General features: G+C 31.8%; 3 protein-coding genes across 3 annotated transcripts in view; 2 read left to right on the top strand and 1 right to left on the bottom strand.

The window, feature by feature from the left end:
- Positions 1–2,262: 2,262 nt before the first annotated feature.
- On the top strand, positions 2,263–4,626 carry LOC147809328 (uncharacterized). Its single transcript, XM_087162773.1, has one exon. It carries the CDS (start codon positions 2,263–2,265, stop codon positions 4,624–4,626), a length of 2,364 nt encoding a protein of 787 aa, XP_087018899.1.
- Positions 4,627–4,631: 5 nt separating this feature from the next.
- LOC147809327 (uncharacterized) lies at positions 4,632–6,509 on the top strand. Its single transcript, XM_087162772.1, has one exon. The coding sequence runs from the start codon at positions 4,632–4,634 to the stop codon at positions 6,507–6,509; it is 1,878 nt and encodes a 625-aa protein (XP_087018898.1).
- Positions 6,510–9,348: 2,839 nt separating this feature from the next.
- The window catches only part of LOC107444788 (uncharacterized), an 87,180-nt gene continuing 75,009 nt past the window's right edge, over positions 9,349–21,519 (bottom strand). Inside the window, exons 40-44 of the mRNA XM_087162771.1 lie at positions 18,629–18,701; positions 15,172–15,227; positions 12,698–12,797; positions 12,080–12,149; positions 9,349–9,957 (exon numbers count right to left, since the gene is read on the bottom strand). Coding sequence (XP_087018897.1) covers positions 9,592–9,957; positions 12,080–12,149; positions 12,698–12,797; positions 15,172–15,227; positions 18,629–18,701 — 665 coding nt within the window. The 3' untranslated portion in view covers positions 9,349–9,591. The remainder of the gene's footprint in view (positions 9,958–12,079; positions 12,150–12,697; positions 12,798–15,171; positions 15,228–18,628; positions 18,702–21,519) is intronic.

Raw genomic sequence — 21,519 nt, 5'->3', positions numbered from 1 at the left:
ATAAAATTCAGGTAGAAAATCTCCCCAAATTGACGTTTTTTAACACAGCTTAGTAATGTTTAAAATACTAAAGCTATTCAACCATTCTGAAGCCCAGGTAACACTGCCGAACAAATTTTTTGTTACATTTACACTGGTACCAGGTCTTACCGAATTCGTGTGTGGGTTTTTAAATCTGAAATTAGTTCTGAAAGCTAGTTTCATTTTCAGGATAGTTTTCTGTTTATTTTATATTTTTTGACTGAATGTACAAGTTCATAAATTATTTTTAAGTTTCTATGCAGGCATATACACTTCGCTTGTTCCTTTGAAAATAACATTTAAAGCTCTTTTTCGAAGGCTCCATCGTAATATGAAGGATGCTTTTTTGCGAATAGTATGCTATTTTTATTTTTTTTCCAATGCCCACCCGATTGACTTTCGTCATTTAGGTATCGACAGGGCAGATTTGTTAGCCACTTCTTCAGGGGCATCATATTAGATGGGCTAACGTTGCTGCCACAGTAAGGACCGATAGTACAGAGAATGAAAGAATATCCGTGCCTTGTTCGGGATTCGAACAAAAGACCTTTTTGATGTGAGGTCCGCGCCCTAACCACTACTCAGCCAGATCGGCATTTGGCTGCAGTAAACTGGTTCATGGTAAGGTAATTTGTAGCTTCTGTTTGTCCGAAGACTGGAGCACACGGAGGTAGAAGACTGTCTTATCTCCTCAGACTCCCAAGCCGCTCCTAACTCCCTGAAGAAATTCCAGCTTCTCAGAGACAGGTTGATTCCCCCCACCCACCATTGGAACAAGGGAAATAAGTCTGGAGCTTCTTTGACCCTTGTTAACGCTTAATAAGATATGTTTAATTCTAAGAAATAAAGTTAACACCCACGCATGATTTTCTAAAGGATCATGAGTGGGTGTAAGTGGCGTTCATCACGCGCCACGAAAAATAACCATTCTCGTTCTCTCTCTACATAGAGAATCACGCGGGTCAACCGCTCCTCTCCAGTCCGACAAGGACTATTTGCTGTTTCTTATATCAAAATAAAATTATTGTTTGAATGATACAGTCCTCTGCTCAATTCATTGCAACACACGCCTAAAATCCCTCCATGTTTTTGGTCCTAGCGACCCGGAGGTAAATCAGCTCATTTTGGATTACTACAAGCCAAACAATGGCTACTGGGAAGTCAAACAATGACGACACCGAATCATTGTCTCAAAGAAGTAGAGACATAGCCTCGCTAAATCGTAAACGTGGCAATTTAAAAGGACAACTGACAAAACTATCGAATGCTGTTTCGGAAGCAATGCAACAAACTGAAATAGACATTTTCGAACTCGAAGCCCACTTGGATACTGTGACTAATATATACGAGAAGTTCGATGCTCTAAAGAATGAGTATTACAAAATGCTCGATGACGATGAACTAGAAGAAAAGGAGTTACTGCTGTCTCAAATTGATGAGGAGATTCAAAAACAAGAGGTAAGCCTAAAAACCTCTATTAAAAAACTCAAATTCTTTAAAACTATATCTGCTACAAACCAAAATGTAGATGGTTCAATGCATGAAAATCACTCTAAACTAAATGACCAAACTAAAAGAGCATCTGTAAAGTTACCAAAAATTCCTCTTCCAATTTTTACCGGTAAAATAGAAGAGTGGAATTTATTTAGATGCCAATTCTCTAGTCTAATAAATGAAAATCCGGAACTGTCACATAACGAAAAATTGTATTACCTGCGTGGATCCTTAAGGGGTGAAGCGAAGGTAGTAGAAACGTCGGACGATAATTTTGAATCATTATTCAAGGCATTAGAACAACGGTACGAAAATAAAAGACTCATAGTTGACTGTCACGTCAAAAACATTCTAAAAATGCAACCTATTAAACAAGAATCGTCTAGGGAACTTCGTAATATTTTGGACAATATCAAGAAAAATCTTAGATCCTTAAAAATACTAGATTTCACTAGAGATAAGCTTTCTAATGTTTTTTTATTAAATATCATTCTGGATAAATTAGACCGCGAAACTCGTAAACAGTTTGAATTGACTCTTGAAGATAATGAAGTGCCTGATTTTGACACATTTTTGGAATTTTTAGAAAGAAGATATCAAATATTAAATAGTATTAATGCTAACTTCCCATCTAAATTTAGTTCTGATCGATCTAAGTCTTTTTTAGTTAAATCCAACAAATTTCAAAAATTATGTTTCGCTTGCAAATCTCCATCACATGCATTATATCATTGTGATGAATTTAAAATGATGAAATTATCAGAACGAATAAATTTGGTGAAGAAAAATAAACTCTGCTATAATTGTTTAAGCGATTCCCATCCTTTCAATCAATGCAATTCGAAAAGTGCTTGTTTTGTGTGTAAAAAAAGACTCAATCATCACACTCTATTACACGAGTATTCATCGACATTAAACAGCAGCCCTCTTAACACTGCAGTAAAAACCGTGGGTGTGACGCCATCGAATCTCCCATCTGTAAGCCATAACTCTTTTGAAGTGCATTGCTTAGAAAATTCTCAAAATCCTTCCTTCTCAAATGGAAATAATAACTGTCTTACCCTAACTAATGGGAAATTCATCTTGCTGAGCACAGCTGTTATTAATGTGAAGGATTGTAGAAATAATTTTCACTCTTTAAGAGCGCTATTAGATAATGCGAGTCAATCTAGTTTTATTACCACAGAATGTGCAGATTTATTAGGATTAAAAAGGAAAGAAATAAATTCTTCCATCTCTGGTATTAATGGATCAAATGTAACAGTTAAAAGAAAGGTATCCACTTGTATTTCTAATCAGAAACAAGACTTTCAGCGAAATATTGATCTCTTAATTATACCAAAAATCACAGACTTAACACCCTCTAAATATTATGATATATCTAAGATAAATTTTCCCTCTCATTTAGCGTATTCTGATCCTAATTTTAATAAACCAGGTAAAATCGATTTATTAATTGGGGCAGAATTATTCTATGAACTTTTAGGCTCAAATCAAATCAAAATAAGAGGTACTGATATTATTTTGGTGGAAAGTAAATTGGGATGGATAACTACTGGGGTTATGAATGGAAACAATTCTGCAAATACCTTAGCTTGTTGCTTAGTAAAAAATCAGGAATCATTAAAAAACAATTTAGAGAGATTCTGGGATCTTGAAAGTATCGGGATAAAAGATGATTTAAAAACTCCGGAAGAGGATTTAGCATTACAAATTTTTAATGAAACTATTACGTTTAAGAATGATCGTTATGAAGTATCTTTGCCCTGGAAATGCGATACACCTGAGTTACATGATAACTACAATTTGGCCGAACGGAGATTTAAAAGTCTTGTCAAAAGATTTCATAACAATGATAGTCTATATCAACAGTATAAGGGAGTATTAAATGAACAGTTAGAGAAGGGTATCGTAGAACCGGTGACACAAATAGTTCCAAACAATAAACATTTATTCTATCTTCCGCATCAACCTGTATTAAAAAAAGAAAGCATAACGACAAAATTACGCATTGTGTTTGATGCTAGTGCTCATGAAAATGGACAGCTTTCACTTAATGAATGTTTATGGCCAGGTCCCAATTTAAATCCTAATCTCGTAGATTTATTGGTAAACTCTCGCTTAAATAGAATCGCGTATATGTCGGACATAGCTCAAGCGTTTTTACAAATATCATTGTCAGAAACGGACTGGGATGCAGTAAGGTTTTTATGGGGAGATAACTTGTCAACTAATGAGGAAAATTTAGTTATTAGGTTATACCGATTAACTCGCGTACTTTTCGGAGTAAATTGTAGCCCATTTTTGTTAGCCGCTACAATTAAACATCACATAACGAAATATCGCGAAGATTATCCTAAAGTATATCAAATTTTGAATGATTGTTTCTACGTGGATGACCTTATTGGGGGATCGGATAATATTTCAGAAGCGTTTGAAAATACTAGTAAAGCTTACAGTATTATGAAAGATGCAGGAATGACGCTTAGGAAATGGGTTTCCAATGATCCAAATTTAATACAGAGATGGGAGGAGTCTGGATTTGATACACATCCGTGTCATTCCAATGTTGCATTAGGAACTCGTACATTAAAGGTTTTAGGATTAAGCTGGAACACTGAAACTGATTGTTTCACGATCGATGTAAACAATGTCTTGGAACTCTTAACCAATGCTCAGAACACAAAACGCTTTCTCCTGAAGGTAGCAGGGAAAATATTTGATCCGTTAGGACTCTTAACGCCTTATACTTTACGAATCAAGTGCCTATTTCAAGAACTTTGGAGACGAGGTATCTCTTGGGAAGAAGAGCTTCCTCCTGACATAAAAGAACCGTGGCTACAATGGTGTTCTGAAATTCCGAACTTACAAAGTTTGAAAATACCACGATACATCTTCAATTCGTTTGAAGACACTGTTGATTCCGCAATAGAAATTCATGGGTTCTCGGATGCAAGCAAAAAGGCCTATGGTGCTTGTATTTACGTTAGACTCTTCAAGAAAGACAAAATCGAAGTGAACCTAGTTACTTCCAAAAGTCGTGTCGCACCACTCAAGAAAATAACTTTACCTAGAATGGAACTTCTTGGTGCTTTGTTGTTAGCTCGCTAACAAATATGATAAAAAACATAATAGAGCAAAAGAAATCTACCAACGTAACTCTATGGACAGACTCAAAGATAACGTTATGTTGGATAAAAGGTTCCAGTCAAAAGTGGAAAATATTTGTTGCTAATCGGGTCAAGGAGATTCAGAGCTTAACAGATATAAGCTCGTGGTACCACTGCAATGGAAAGGAAAACCCAGCTGACGCTTTGACAAGGGGTCTTACTGTTGACTCTTTACAAACCAATACTTCGTGGTGGTATGGTCCTTCCTTTTTGCATTCTGACTCTGAACATAGTGACTCTCATTCCTTTAGTTTAGATGAAGACTGTGCTAATGAACTGAAAAACTCTATTAAACATAATAGTGACTCTAACTACTGTTTAGCTAGTGCTAATGACTATAATTTCTTAACCAGAATATTTAATATCTCTAATAATTATTTTACTATAATCTATGTCTTAAGTTATATTTTCAGGTTTTTTCATAACTGCAGAAATCCCAACTCAAAAAGAAAGGGACCTATTTCTCAGATAGCTTTAGAAAAAGCAGAAACTGAATTAATCAAAATGGTTCAGAAAGAATCATTCGCCTTGGAGATAAGTAAGATTAAAAAGGGAGATCCTATAGCAGGTAAACTTAAGAATTTAAATCCATTTTTAGATGACAAGGAAGTCTTGCGAGTTTCTGGAAGACTAAAAAATGCAAATTTAACTGTTAACAAGAAATTTCCAATTATATTACCAAAGAACAGTAAACTAACTTATATCATTATTGAGTATTATCATAAAAAGTATTTCCATCTTGGCGCACAATCACTTTTGTATTGTATTCGCCAAAAATACTGGCCGATTAACGGCAGAAACTTGTGTAGAAAAATAGTTCACAAATGTTTAATTTGTTTTAAAAATAATCCAAAACTTATTGAACAAAGTATGGGTAACTTACCCAATGAAAGAGTTACGCCAACATTTCCTTTTAATTATACAGGTGTTGATCATTGCGGACCGTTTTTTATTAAGTATAAACACCAAAGAAAGGGTTCTTTAAACAAAATATATGTCTGTATATTTATATGTCTTACTACCAGAGCCATTCATCTGGATATTGTTACTGATTTGACTACAGAAGCATTTATCGCCACTTTAAAGCGTTTTTTTGCTCGTAGGGGCAAATGTTCGAAATTGTTCACAGATAATGCTCGAAATTTTATCGGAGCTAATGCTGAAATTAAAAGATTAAACAATCTTGTAAAATATCCAGATGAAAGCTTAGCAAAATTTCTCACTAATGAGAGTATTGATTGGAAATTTATACTCCCCAGAGCTCCTAATTTTGGCGGTCTCTGGGAAGCAGGGGTCAAGTCATTTAAATTCCATTTGAAAAGAATAGTAGGAAATCAAGCTCTTACGTATGAAGAATTTTTAACTATAATTCTTCAAATTGAAGGTATATTAAATTCTAGACCTTTAACACCTCTGTCTTCAGACTTTGACGATTTTGAAACTCTTACTCCTGGACATTTTTTGGTTGGTAGACCAATAAATACTCTCATTGAACCAGATATTTGTGAAATAAATGATAACAGGTTAAATAGGTGGCAAAAAACCACTAAGTATATTCAAAGATTATGGAAATTATGGTCACGAGATTATTTAAATAATTTACAATTAAGAGGTAAATGGCAATTTGAAAAAGATAATGTTGAAAAAGGTAGATTAGTTTTGATTAAGGAAGACAATCTTCCAATAAATAAATGGTTAACTGCTCGAATCGTAGAAGTTTATCCAGGTACAGATGGCAAAATTCGAGTAGTAAAGGTTAGATTGCCAAATGGCAATACTTTGAAGCGTAGTGTGAGACATCTTTGCTTATTGCCAGTCGAATAAATGTACGGTTTTACGAAATCTAGAATGTTACTGAACTATGTATTGGGAATATTTGTGTTTATATTTACTCTTTTTGTCAATGTATTATGTATAGTTATGTGCTTTGTGAATATTGTGTTGTCTACTATTGAAATAATTTAAATTATTTCAATGGGGGGGGGAGCATGTTAACGCTTAATAAGATATGTTTAATTCTAAGAAATAAAGTTAACACCCACGCATGATTTTCTAAAGGATCATGAGTGGGTGTAAGTGGCGTTCATCACGCGCCACGAAAAATAACCATTCTCGTTCTCTCTCTACATAGAGAATCACGCGGGTCAACCGCTCCTCTCCAGTCCGACAAGGACTATTTGCTGTTTCTTATATCAAAATAAAATTATTGTTTGAATGATACAGTCCTCTGCTCAATTCATTGCAACACACGCCTAAAATCCCTCCAACCCTTCTCTTTGAAAGGAGAGTCTGCACCACCATCTCCCGCCTAGCTACCGGCCATCTTAAAGGTTTACTATTTTCTGAGGGAACTAAAACCTCTGCCCTAAATGACATCTACACCGGGCTTCCGCCGATCACATCCTGAACTGTCTTCTCTGGGAAGACATTTACTCTACTCCTCTTTTGGTGTTTGATTTCATTCAGGTCAACGGGTTCATAGATCTGGTCTGACTTCGTCAGGCCAGAAGAGGATAAGCAACAGCATAGCTGCAGTGAGTTTTCAACTGCTATTCATGGCTGTTAGGTCAAGTTTAGCCAATCTAAATCCAGCCCTGAAAAAGGTTGAAAATGGCGCAAAAATGCAATATCCAGAGGTTTGTGAAAATAAAAAGCGTTTGCTGTCTAATTTTGTAATATTTGAAATCATTCTCTTATGCTGCATTACTTCATAAAAAATTGCAAAAAACTGAGAATAAGGCAGTTATTTTGATAGTTTTACACTAGGTTGAAAAATGTTGCCAAATTGGCGATTTTTAAAAAAGTTTAGTAAATTTTGAAATATAAGTTATTTGTCAGTTCTAAAGCCCAGATAATTCTTCACGGCAAGATTATATATATAGTTTAAATTTATCGCATTGCTTCAAGTGTAAGGTATTAAACTATGCTTTTTTTTATTTTCCTCCGCGACATTTGGCTTAAACCTATTGTGTTATAAACTGAAATGTATCATTGTCTTCTTATTATCACCTCTTACGTAGCAGGGATGTTGAGACACTTAGTATTCCTTTGAGGGAAAGTTAAATAATCCTGGTTAGGAATATATTATTAAAATGCATAAAAACTACAGCTTCTTGAGAGATACCATTGAAATAAAAAAGTACATTTTATACAAATGTTATTGATCTTTAGATACAGATACGGTCTGAAAGGCAAAATCTGCTATATACAATTAGTTAAATTATTATCTGTACAACTCAACGATAAAATTATCAAATAAAATAGTTTTTTTACTCCATAAAGTAAACTTATTATATTAAATGATAAAAATAAATGATACATTAACTGGGAAATCTTGTAAAACATATTAATTGTGTTTACTAGTATTTTCGGATTTTTTTTTCCACTGTAAAAAAAATTCGGGGCCTTAGTACGGTAAAAAGTATTGGCACTCAGGGTATCAATACTTTTTAATGAAAACCTTTTTACCATTTTACGGAGCTAACAATCTGATACTTCTTTATTTTTATAAAAATATTTAATGTGTAAAATCACTGCATGGTAATTAAATCAATGTTACTGTAAAAGATATGGTATAAAAAGTTACGGTGAAATGAAATTTTAAGGTTACTGCACTCAGGAGGCCATTACTTTTTACCGTAATTGTTTCCGGAATTCTTCACAGTGACTCAGTAATGTTACTGTACTGTAATTATTTACTGTGCAGTAAAAGTCAGAAGCAATTTTACGAAACCTTGCGTGTATGACCCAAGTTTTTGTTGACTGGTAAATTTTTTAGAAAATCACAACAGAAAATAAGTGACTTTTTTCAGTGATAAACATTCGCCAAACTATGAAAACGGTTTTAATTTTCTCCATTTTTATTACTATTTGACACTACATGTGCAATTTTCTCTTACTTAATGTTGAAATGCATTACGATTCATTGTTGGCATATAATAATTAAAAGAATATACTATAAATTCCAGAAGACTTCAGGAAGAATAATTTCTCTTTTATTTGTGTCTGATTATCATTTATTATTATTATTTTTTCTGATCAAATGACATTTTATTTTTTAAATTTCAGCAGTCGAATAGTTGGATGATATTAACAAAATTATTTAAATATAATTATATAAATGTAATTATATATATATATATAATTAAATAAATATAATTATATAAATTTAATTATATAATAGTAGAATACTGGCATGTGAATAGAGACAATATTATTTTGAGTTAAAAAAAAGGTTTTCCACTTTTAATTTCATTACGTAAGTCAAAATTTATGTTGGAATTAATTTTATTTTAATTTTTAATATTTTAGATAGATGAACAAAATGAGAAAGACTCATTTTCTTATTGTAGTATAGAATATTTTACTAAATATTTTTGAGCTTTATCACTGAAATCAACTGATTCTTTAAATGTTTATATGCCTAACTTGTCTAAGTCTTAATGCAAAGTTTTGAAATGAAAAGTTATTTCTTTACTAATTATATCAAAATTTCTTATAAAAACTCCATCTCACTTCTCGATGAATGTTTAAAAGTGTGGCACATAAACTAAACTAAGTTTTGGATGAAACTGCAAAAAGATATAAATGTATCTATGAAGTTTCAAGATTATTTGTCTAAAATAATAAAACTGTTACTGAAATCAATTAATAAATCTTTGTATAATCATTGTTTAAAATTTAATCGCTACAACATAGCAGTAAAGTATTTACAAAAGCATGCATATTTTTAATTTAACAATGATAACTTTTTAACAAAACCAATAAAGCCAACTACATCGTTTAAAATTTCATACAATATATGTAAACGATCAGTAGAAAGAAAAACGTTTTTTTTTTAAATGTCATTGTAACAATAAGGCTGATTTTCTTATAGTCCTTATGTTAAAAAATTCAAAATAATAGTTCAATCCTCTTCATATCCTCTGTTCTTGTACTGCACTACACTAACCCTTCTACCATCATCATCTAAATGATCAGAGGACCGATTGAGAGAACGATGTGTAGCAGCTTCAGCCCCTTTCGGACGATGACTGCGCCTATCATCGTCGGAAAAATGTTCTCTTTGAGGTCGCCTATCATTGTTAGTATGCATTCTATTATCATCGCTCATATCTGGAAGAGGTCTGCTTGCCCCAGTTTGAACACGTGGTATCATGTGAGATTCACCATTGCGGTACTGTCTGTAGTCGCCACTTCCTCTTCGCTCTAAGGAATGTTGGTTGCTGCGGTTACCAGAGCCGTCACGCTGTTGTCTAATACCTTGTCGAGCCTATATATAAATGTATATAAAACAATAATGACTCTATAATCCATTAAGTGTTTATGTGATTTTTTGTGATGCATTGTACTGAATACAATTATACAGAAATGCATTAGAGCAAATATTTAGCACTGGGTGTTTCAGAACCTTTTTTTTTGTCGTATGCCTGTTTTAGGCAGTGGAGGGGTGCGATTGTTCCTGTTTTTCAGTGGCGCCATCTATGGCCAAGACTTCGACTTCTGCCACGCCATTCGCACAACCACAACCCGTTTATAGGGCGGGTCACGTTCACACACAAAGGAGAAAAGACATAGAACATAGAGAGAGAGGGAAAGAAACACCCATGCCTTGCCCGAGATTCAAACCCAGGACCTTTCTGATTCAAGGACAGTTCCCTGCCCCCTACACAGGCCGGTCGGCTCCAGAACCATTGCACTTAATTTATATTTTTAAAATCCTGTCAAAAAGGAAATTCATTAAGTAAACGCATTTGCGGTAGCCAATTAGTATTCATGCAAATAAATTAAAAAATAATTCCAATAACCACTTTTTACTTGAATTCTAATTCCTCCTAACTTAAATACTATTTAACGCTCCCTAGAGTATATGTTTTTTTTAAACATTTTTAATAGGGTTCTAAAACTAAATATTAAGTCAAGGGTCTGTCCAGACATTTTGTGAAAGGTCCGTTTTTGTAAAATTGTGAAAAAATTGTCTTGTAATTTGTGAATATAAAATAAACGTTAAGTCACATTCTTTTAACCAGGGTCCACTTTTGTGAATTTGTGCAAATAGGGTCCGTTATTGCAAAAAAACTTTTTCAAGGAGTTTTTAAATTGTAAAGACATACAAGTTTATGCTCAGAACTGTAAAACTACAATTAAAAAAATTAAATTTTAAAAAATAAACAGCAATTGCAGCTACTAAATTAGCGATGCAACATATAAATATTTGGTATTTAGCCTACACTGCTGAACGCAGAATATTCATTTCGGGCGAATAAAGAATGAAGCGTCTGCCGAAGACAAAATTTAGTTCGTTTACATCTGTCTTTCTCTTTCCTCCCCCTTCCTGGGTAGGGTTTATTCTATTAACAAAACAATAATGAAGATAAACAAATTTGTGAAGGGTCCGATTAAAAGATAAATTGTTTTGTGAAGGATACGTTAAATTTCTTCTAAACAGACCCCTGATTAAGGGCAGTGATAACGGAGTAGCCAAGCATGCTAATCAGGGAGGAAACTAATTCCTTTAGAAATAAGTTAAGCTCTTTGGTGGTTCCTGGCATTTATTATTGCTACAAGTAAGTTTCTGCGGTTTCCAAATAAGGATATCAGCTTGTTTTTGCCATGGCAGAAAGGTGATGGAAAGTATCAAGAAAATTAACAATGGAATTGTTATTAAATTGCACTTATAGAAGTGTAGAAAATTCAGATCTCTAAATTAATCATTTAAAAATTGAGGAATACAAGTTTAAAAAAGTGAATTACTCCTCCTATTTAGGAGCGGAATTTAACAATAACAATGACCTTACAACAGAAATGCATAAAAAAATTATAAATGCTGATCGTGTTTTCACAGTCTGAAAAAATATGAGATCAAACTTCATTAAATCACGAACTAAATTACTCTTGCATAAAACTCTTTTAAGAACTATTTTGATTTATGCTTTTGAATCCTGGGTATTGATATCGATAGACGAGATGATTCCAATTTTTGGAAGAAGGTTACTATAAAGTATCTGTAGTGGAACTCAGGTAAACGGCTCATGGAAAAGAAGATTTAACTCTGAGCTGAATAAAATCTTAAAGGAGCCTGATGCTGTCAAGTATTAGGGCGACCGGAAGGTGATGTTGTTTCGGTGCATTAAATATTCGTTAGTCTTCAAAACCAATTCCTTTTTTTCGATCCCTTTTGATTTATTTTCGATCCAGCATTGAGAGGTTGTTGCTAACGAGGGTGAACACAGTATTGATTAAAAATAAAATCTAGATAACAATTATCAAATGCCCCGAAACGACATTACTTTCCGGTCCCCCTAAATATACGAAAAGACTTAGAGATAAAAGTAGGCTGGACATTTAATCAGAGTATAATATCATTAAAGTTAAATACAAAAAACAATAATTACCCTTTCAGCATAAATGGCACGTTCTCTATGTTTTGAGTATTCTTCATCATTATTGACAAACTTCTTATTCCTAAAAAATAAAATTTTGTGAGTTGACAGACAAAATCGTCACCTTTTATTTTTATGTAGTAGTTCTCAAATAAACTAATATGCAATTAATTATATTCAAAACTAAAAGAAAAAATTCTAATTTTGCTATAAACAGAACCACATTTTGTTTTTGAATGAAATGTAGACAGTTCGTAATGCAAACAAAATTATCAATGAAACAATTTCATTAAACTTGCATGACCGTATGTAACACTCATTCGATTCTTGATGACATGTTGATATTAAAGAATAAGAAAAATATTTTAGTTAGACAAGAAAACTGACTTTTACGTTCAATTTAAAGTTGAAAACATGCTGTTTTTAAATACCTATTATAAATCTGGAATATGAATTCATAAGGAATATGAATTCATAAGGAATATGAATTCTTTATGGAATATGAATTTATTTTCCGGAATATGAATTCCTCTTTTTGAATATGTATAAACTTTGTAATGCATTGCATTTATTTGGAACTTTATGTATTGATTAGGGGAATAAAGTGGTTTTTTCGAAAAATTCACTTACCTTCTAAAATACACAAATCCAGCAATAAGGACAATTATCAAAACAGCACCGAGCACACCTCCAACAATTGCAGTTGTAGTTATGCCACTCTTCTTCAATTCTAGAGATTTGAAAAATTAAACACGTTTATAGCAGCTAACAGTAAGAAAAAAAACTGTAACAAAAATGTAATTTGAGTGGGAAAAATTAAATATCCGACAATTGCTCCTGAAACAAAATTTGGAAATTTGGGAAATGAAGACAAAGTCATAGAAAGCATATCATAAAAGGAATTGGTTCTTTTTGTCTTCAGAAAATTGATTTGAATAGGTTTATGATATGTTATGATTTGCAAGATGATAAATATTTTAATCTGGAATCCTTATGCAATTCTTTTGAAATATATATTTATTTCCTTAATAATTTAGTAGTTAGTAGTATTTTCCTTAATTTGAAGTAATTTGCAAGCATAGTTTTTTCCATTTATAAGAAAAGAAGAAAAGTCAATTATTTAAGTAATACTGTTATTAGAAAAAAGCTTGTGACATGAAGTAAAAAAAGGGCTGGGTGTAATATAATGACGAGCAGTATTCCGCGAAACTTTCTAGGAAAGTGTTTTATTAAAGCGAAAAAAACACTGCAATCGTTTGTTTTGATGTATAGTGTTGATACCCTGTGGCAATAGCTGTTTGTTCCGAGAATGTCTCCATTAAGAAAAAAAAATAGATTATCACCATTTTCTCCCCAGTATTTCATAAGATGATTTTTTTGCTCCTGATAGAAAACGTTTGAAACAATCAAGTTTTCGCAAGATGGAGAATGCCGTGTTTTTATGGTTGAAACAAATACTAGAAAAAAATATTGCTCCTCAAGGTATCCTCACACGAGAATAAGATGAAAGATATTCAAAACAAAAATGAGAATTGAATCTTTTCAAGCAAGTACCGGATAGCTTGGCAAAAAGTGATATTCGGTAAAAGTGCTAGTGTAGCTGAAGCTGACAGTGATGATTATATTCGCTATGTGTTGCCTTTTTTACTTACAGGCTACAGTCCTGATGACATCTTTAACACGGATAAAATTGGTTTTTACTTCATACGTTTACATGAAAAGACTAACTTTCAGACGGAAAAGGTGACATGGGAAAAAAAGAAGTAAGGAAAGAATTATTATTATGGTTGAAAGCGACGTGACCAACACGGAGAAGTAACAGTTACTAGTCATTGAAAAATAGGCTAGGACAAGTTGTTTTTCTACCATTTAATCCTTTAAAGTACAAAAATCAACAAAGAGACACAGCTGACGAGTACAAATTTTGAAGAATGGTAATTAAAAACTTGATGACAAATCTCAAAGTGAAGGAAAAAATGCTCTATTATTCGTTAACAATTTTGCAGTTCATCCAAAACTACCATTTTTAATCTATCAATAATGTCTTTTTGTTTAATTTTCAGCTTATAGTGTTACAAAAAACCTGAGGCAAATTTATCGAAAAAATAAATGTGTCCAGCGACTAATCAGAAACATTAACGCAGAGAGGGAAATATATGAATCTTATGGAAGCCATTGTGATTATTTAAAGATCTTGGGAAGAGGTAAGAGAAGTACAATTGAAAATTGATTCCTTAATTCTGGATTCATCTAACTTGGTTTTAACAAAAATAAACAGTTGTAATTATAGGAGAAATTCCAGAATTATTTTTCTTTAGATATTGATTTTAACACATTCGACAATGTAGATGAAAATCTTGAAAAAACAGAATGCCCGTCAAAATCAGATATTCATTGTGGTATTAATGATGAAAAAGATTTAAATGGCAAAAATCACAGAACATGAGGAGATGAAAGATAGATTTTAAAATTATTCCTCCTACATATATATATATATATATATATATATATACCTCAATTTTGATTAAATACAATCTATCACACATAAATAGTTATATACAGGGGATATTTATAAAGTCCCGGACCCATTTTGATGATTAATAACTCATAAAATAAAAATTTATAACATAAACGGTTAGATAGACTCATAAAGTTTTATGATCCTAGTCAATGAACTTCCACGTGTGCCCCCTTCGTCGCACGGAGAATATCAAGTCGATAGTCGATTTCACGGCAGGAAGCGGCAAGCATGTCCTCATCCACAGAGGCTATTGCGGTTGTAATTCTGGCTTACAGTTCATCAATGCTCGACACGATCCTCCTGTAGACATTGTCCTTCATAAATCCCCAAAGAAAAAAGTCCAGCGGCGTTATATCAGGTGATCTGGGTGGCCAAGCAAGGACAAGGGTCATGAAACTTTTTGAGTCTATCTAACCATTTATGTTATAATTTTAATCTATCTTTATTATTTTATGAGTTATTAAACATCAAAATGGTTCCGGGACTTTATAAACACCCTGTATTTTTCAACTGCACTTTAATATACCACAGTTTTAATAAAACATCTGGTAAGAAGTATGAAAAAAAATTTATACATAAATACCTTTCAGTGCAGGATTTGTAACATTACAGAATTGGCCAAGATAATGATCTGTGCAGCTGTAATAAAAATGAATTTGCATAAAATAATGCCTTTATGAAAAATTATTATTGTATTTCTAATGTCAAACAAAAAAGGAAAAGGATATATTTTTAAAGTTGAGCAAAATTTACCATTCAATTTATTTTTATATTTATTATATTTATTACCTTCTATTGCCCTTTAAAGTAATATTTTTTTACTTTTATTTCTTGAGTCAATACTTAACTTGTCCAAAATGTTTCAATCAGAATTTATTTTAAGTTTTCTTTAAAAAAAATATGGTTTAAAAAAATTTATTGTTTTATTGGTTTCTTTACTTAAATTAATTCCTTATCTGCATAATTGATTCAATGTTCAACAAAACTCTGTAAGGCAGGGATTCCCATTCTGGGTTCCACGAAATTATTATTTGAAAATTTTAAACTCGACTTTAAGAAATTCTAAGTTTTTTTTTTTTTTTTTTGCATTTTCGTTAGAATGGAATAAGAAAGAAAAACAAACATGCCAATAGAATAAAGGTGGGAGAAACTGAACATTTCTTTCCATCAGGATGTACGGTTGAAGTGCGTGAAGAAAGGGCATCACCACTCTTCTGAACTTTTACACTAAAAACTTGCTCCGAATTTTCGGTCGGGCGTCTTCATGGCTTTATAAAACCTTTTAGCATTTGGTAATCATCCTTTAATAAGTAAATGAAAAGATCTGACTCTTCTGTCCAATATTTTTTTCAAAAAATTGTTGGAAGCTTTGGTTAAATAATGTGGAGATTCTTGACCAATATCCACTAAGTTATATCACTAAATGATTCCCTGGTAGTTTTACTTACTACTAATAAAATTTTAAAATATGTTAAAAATTCTAAATTATTTTTATTATTTCCCAAAAGAAATTTGTTGCTTAAGTGACATATGATTGATATTTAGATGTGAATTATTTTTAAAGATCGAAATTTCTTATAACAATGTAATAATCCTAATGTACGATCACAAATGAATTATATTTAAATCATTTACTTTTTACAATATACTAAAATAATTAAGATAGTTTAATTTCCTTTAATTGATTATTGCTTTTTTATTATTCACCAATTTTTAATAATTTTAGACGCCCCTTTAATCACTCCTTAGATAAGAATTATCTTCATGAAATTTGTACTTAAAATATATGGCCAAATTTCCCATTTTAGTGATTTTCTGTCATGTGTTATTATTTTATTTCATTTATAATATGTAAGAATTGAAATATTTTCACCAACACATTTTGTTTAGAAATAACTTATCAGTTTTATTTACAATGAAAATTAAAACATTTTTATTACTTATAAAAAATATATATTTTGGTGTTAATTAGACCTTTTAAATTAAAATGGTCCGCAAACGATAACTAAACTGTTGAATTTCAGAGTATTAGTTCTTAAGCGAATATAAAATTATCTTATTTGCTAAGGTTTTGGCATTACTTAAGCATATAAAATGTTTGACATATTTAAGTTTGACAATTTACATTAAATGCATCTCATAATCTCTTTATTTATATTTTTCTTCTTCTTTACATTGCGTTTATATTTTTAGCACTAGAATTAAGCTTCATTTTGATCACAAATTTTTTTTTCACCAAATGATACGAAGCTAATGCAATGCTCCTTTTTGGCCTGCTTACTTTCAAATTATATTATTTTGCAACAATGTGCACTTCGATGGCACAATCGGTTGAAGCGTCACTCACACAGCTGGTTGGATAATCGAGGGTTGTGAGATTGAACCTGGCAGTCAATAATAAAAAAACAACCAGCTTGTGTAAGCATCAAGGTGCACGTTAAATTTGTAGTGACTGAAAATCAACTCGATGGTTGCGGTGTAGACGTTTGAAGAGAGTAATACCAATAGCCGCTTAAAAGATAGAGCCCAAAAAAGGGGACTTGATGTTTGCTCATGGTTGAGTGATGTGTGTGTGGTGAAACAATGTTATAAAAGAGATAACATATTAATATATTTTCGAACAATGACAAAATTTCAGTTTCAAGTGCAAATTACACTTTTCGATTGTAAGTTCAAAGAACTAAATTTTGAATGTTTTCCTCCTCTTCAAATCACAATTGGAGAACAATAAAAAAATGATGTTCCGAACAATAATGATCAATAATTGCTCCATTTGGAAAAAAGAACTCCATTGGAATTCTATAGAGGAAAATGCAGACATGAAACGCGTGCCAAACCCTTACAACCTCAATATAAAAGTCCAAATGCCGTCGTTCGATTATAAGCATGTAATTATAATCAAATCAAATTACAATTTTTGCAACGAAATTTGAAAACATTACATTGGGAGATTTTTGGGTAGAAATAAAAGGCAAATATACGAAAGTAACAAGAAAAGTTATAACATTTCGCTAACTTTCGATCTGAACTATTTTTCTGAAGCAAGAATTCTTTCCTATGCATGCAGATAGAGAAAAAAATTTGAAAGATGCACTCTGTTCTTAATATTCGAGTAAAACTTTCAAACACAAAGCCAGATTTGGAAGCAATTTTAGGAAAATTAAAACAATTCAATGTCTAACTTTAGCTATAAATATGTATTGTTTTCGAGCATCTTCTTTAATCTTTAAAAGTTCAATTTCTAATATTTAAAATGAGTTTTATGCTTAATTACTCCATGTTTAATTCAAATTTTCTTGCGTTTCATGCAGATAGTTAGTAACGTTCTTATATTCAATTTTTGCATGTCTTTAGCAAACCCGAAGAAAATTTAATTCGCGAAGCACATAGATTCAAGATCATTATTTTCATTTTTATTTAATTTGGAAAAAAATAAGGTTGGCCGAACTCATTGGTCCAAAATAGTCAATGAAGCATAATTAGCAAGGACTCAAGATACTACTTTTGCAATTAATATTTACTTCAATAAGTTTTAAAATTAAGGCTTACCAATCACTTAGATCCAAGATAAGTGAAAATAACATTAATCGAAATACTAAAGTTATTAATTAATAATAATTTTAATAAATTTAAAATAACCTACAATATTAGGTTCCGTAAAAAAATTCCCCTCTTAAAGGCTTCCCTGGCACAAAAAGATTGGGAACCTTTACTCATAGGGACTTAAAAAGAGTTCCTGTAAAATGCACCCAGTGCCAGTGTAATCGATGAAAAAGTCAGTAATATATCTGTTTTATAGTGTTACTACTTTTTACCAACAGAAACTTTTTATCCCTTTAGTAACAATCAGTCCCCTTACAGAATTTGACTTCAGTTACCACTTCAGACTATTTCATAAGGGTATTTCCCAATGGAAAAACTAGAAAAATGTCTTTATTAGTGTTTTTCATGTCCAATTTGGATTTGTAATTACGCGTTCTTAGTGATTAAACGATCTCTCGCCGTTCATGCTAAAGAAACAAAATGACAAAACTCCTTACCTGCAAAAATATCCATTGTTTCCAACTGCTTGACATCTGCCATGCTCTCCACACAGTTTATGTTCACACACACCTACAATAAAACATTTTGCAAAAATGATCTGTGTTAATAACTGTTATACAACACTGGCCACCTTTAGCGACAAGCTTGACCACCTTCAAAAATTATCTCGTACAACATATAAACTTTTAGGGTAACAAAGCTATATGCGCATAACAACTGTTTTGATAGTTCATCAACGCTCCTCAAATCATAACATCTTAGTTAATTTTACACAAATATATATATATATATATATATATATATATATATATATATATATATATATATATATATATATATATATATATATATATATATATATATATATATATATATATATATATATATATATATATATATATATATATATATATATATATATACAGTGAATTCGCGATAACTCGAATCTGATGGGACTGACAAAAAACTTCGGCATATCGGAAGTTCGACTTACCGTTAGTTTCAGTTTGGACTTCCAAAATATTGTCGGATTATTTAATTAATGCTTATCAATTACAAATCTTCCAAATGCTTACAATATTTAAGATCATTTTTCTGACAGGACATTTACGATAAGACTGTTTAAGCACTTTATGATACCCTGGTCTATCGGCTGCAACTTTGCTGTTGTGTTTGGCGGGAGAAACTGCAAGTTTACTGCTTTCAAATTAGGTAGATCACTATGCGCTGTGCATTTATACATAAAGAGTATCACTTTTCTTTTTTTAGCGAAGAATTTCCGATCCAATTTTCTTACATAGTCTTCAAATAAAACTGATGTCATCCAAAACTTTTTGTTAGACTTGTAATCCAAAGGATACGTTTTTACATTCTTGAAACATCGGGGATTTCGGTATTTTCCGATAACAAGTAAGGGCAATTTATGTGTCCGAGACGCATTTCCTTCAACTAGGACAGTCAAATGTTTCTTGCTCATTTTACCCCCCGAGCAGTTTTTATCCTTAAACATCATAGTCTTATTTGAAAGACATTTAAAAAATAAACCCATTTCATCAATATTGAAAGCATCATTTTAACTGTATGCTTGAAGTAAATTTGGTAACGTTTCATTTAACCACTGTTCACATACTTCAAGAGGGACAGCTTTAGCTTCTACATGAAGAGTGCGAAAGACATTGTGTGTGTTTGTTGCAAAGGAAGGGGCAAGATATCAGCTCCTAGGCTTTTTTTCTTGCTTTAAAAGATCCAAAAAAATCGAGTTAAATGGAGCAAAATTCGAGTAATCGAGAATAATTAACATGAAATTGAAGATAAAAGGGTCGGGCCCTCATAAAAAAATCGAGTTATAGTAATATTCGAGACAACGAACTTCGAGTTATAGCGAATTGACTGTGTATATATATATATATATATATATATATATATATATATATATATATATATATATATATATATATATATATATATATATATATATATATATATATATATATATATATATATATATATATATATATATATATATATATATATATATATATATATATATATATATATATATATATATATATATATATCCGAAACCTGTGTCAACATATGGGTATATTACTTATATAAAGTGACGATAAATATATAATTTTGTTTACAATTTATGTTGTCATTTTTAATTTTATGGAAGCACATGGTGTTAATACATTAAACATCTCTTTTATTTTTTAATAGAAATAAATAAAAAAATCAATATATCAAAATTGATTAATACCACGAAATCAAGAAATCAAATTCAAAATTATATACCGACACAATTAAAGAACTTGGAAGAACCTTATAAGTGATATTTTTAGGGGAATTAATGAATCAGAATTAATAAGATTTAAAAAAAGTGGTTGGACAAATATGGGAATATTTAGCGTAACAGAACTGTTTTTGCTTTCACTTAAATTTTAACATAACTAATTACATCAGTTTTCAGTATGCTTGCATGATTTTTATTTCAAATTAGGTCGTGGTAAATTAAGTTATAGGTATTACCTATAACTTAATCACCAGCTCACTTGAGAGCATTTTAAATGGATCCAAAGCCATGCTAAGAGTAATACACCTAGAACAGAATATCCTCTACCAGTAAGCGTTTTTAGCGGAGGAATATGAGCGAAACGCTATGATAATATAACGAAAAATGTCACCTTTTATGACGAACTCTAATTAGAGCAAGCGGTTGCGAACAAGGGGTATAAAAATTCAAGAGAAGAGCGTAAGTGATCTGTCGAAGCCTAAGGCAAGTAAACGTTAAAATCCCCAATTAATACATTTCCGCTAGTAAAATTATTAGAGATAGTTGTAGAGTTAGGAATCGTTGCATCGATGTTGCACTTAATCTTATATAAGTAAATGAATGATGCCATCAACTTTCACTGAGCTGTGATGGTTCGGGGGATAGAGGGTTTGCGTTCCAGTGAAGTAAACAGGGTTTAAATCGTTGATGGCTGGCCAATGAAAATACCCCATCTGGCTTGCACCGAGCGCAGTGCTGTCATAAAAATATCCTCAGTGGTAGACGGATTATGGGTTAGAGTCCCCTTGCAGTCTGGCTAACCGTGGGAGGTTTTCGTAGTTTTCCTCTCCATGTAACTCACATGGGGATCTTAGCTCCATCAAAAAGTCCCTCATGAAGGTAAATTTCTCTCTATACTTGATACAGATGTTCCCTTGTCTACGGGATTGTGTTTAAAATTACATGGCTACGGATTTGAACATAAGTAGTCGTAAAGTAAATGGATCGAGTCGACTGTTCAACACCGGTTATAAAATAAAATAAAATCTCCCTTCACTGTGCCATGGTGGCGCAGGGAATAGAGAGTTCGCCTTTTTATGAGGTGAACCTGAA

This window comes from Parasteatoda tepidariorum, chromosome 5 (assembly GCF_982258835.1).
Source record: "Parasteatoda tepidariorum strain Cologne lab strain chromosome 5, Ptep-v5.0, whole genome shotgun sequence".
Lineage (NCBI taxonomy): Eukaryota > Metazoa > Arthropoda > Arachnida > Araneae > Theridiidae > Parasteatoda > Parasteatoda tepidariorum.
The sequence above is the reverse complement of the archived record's forward strand: the minus strand, read 5'-3'. Positions and strand labels throughout refer to the sequence as shown.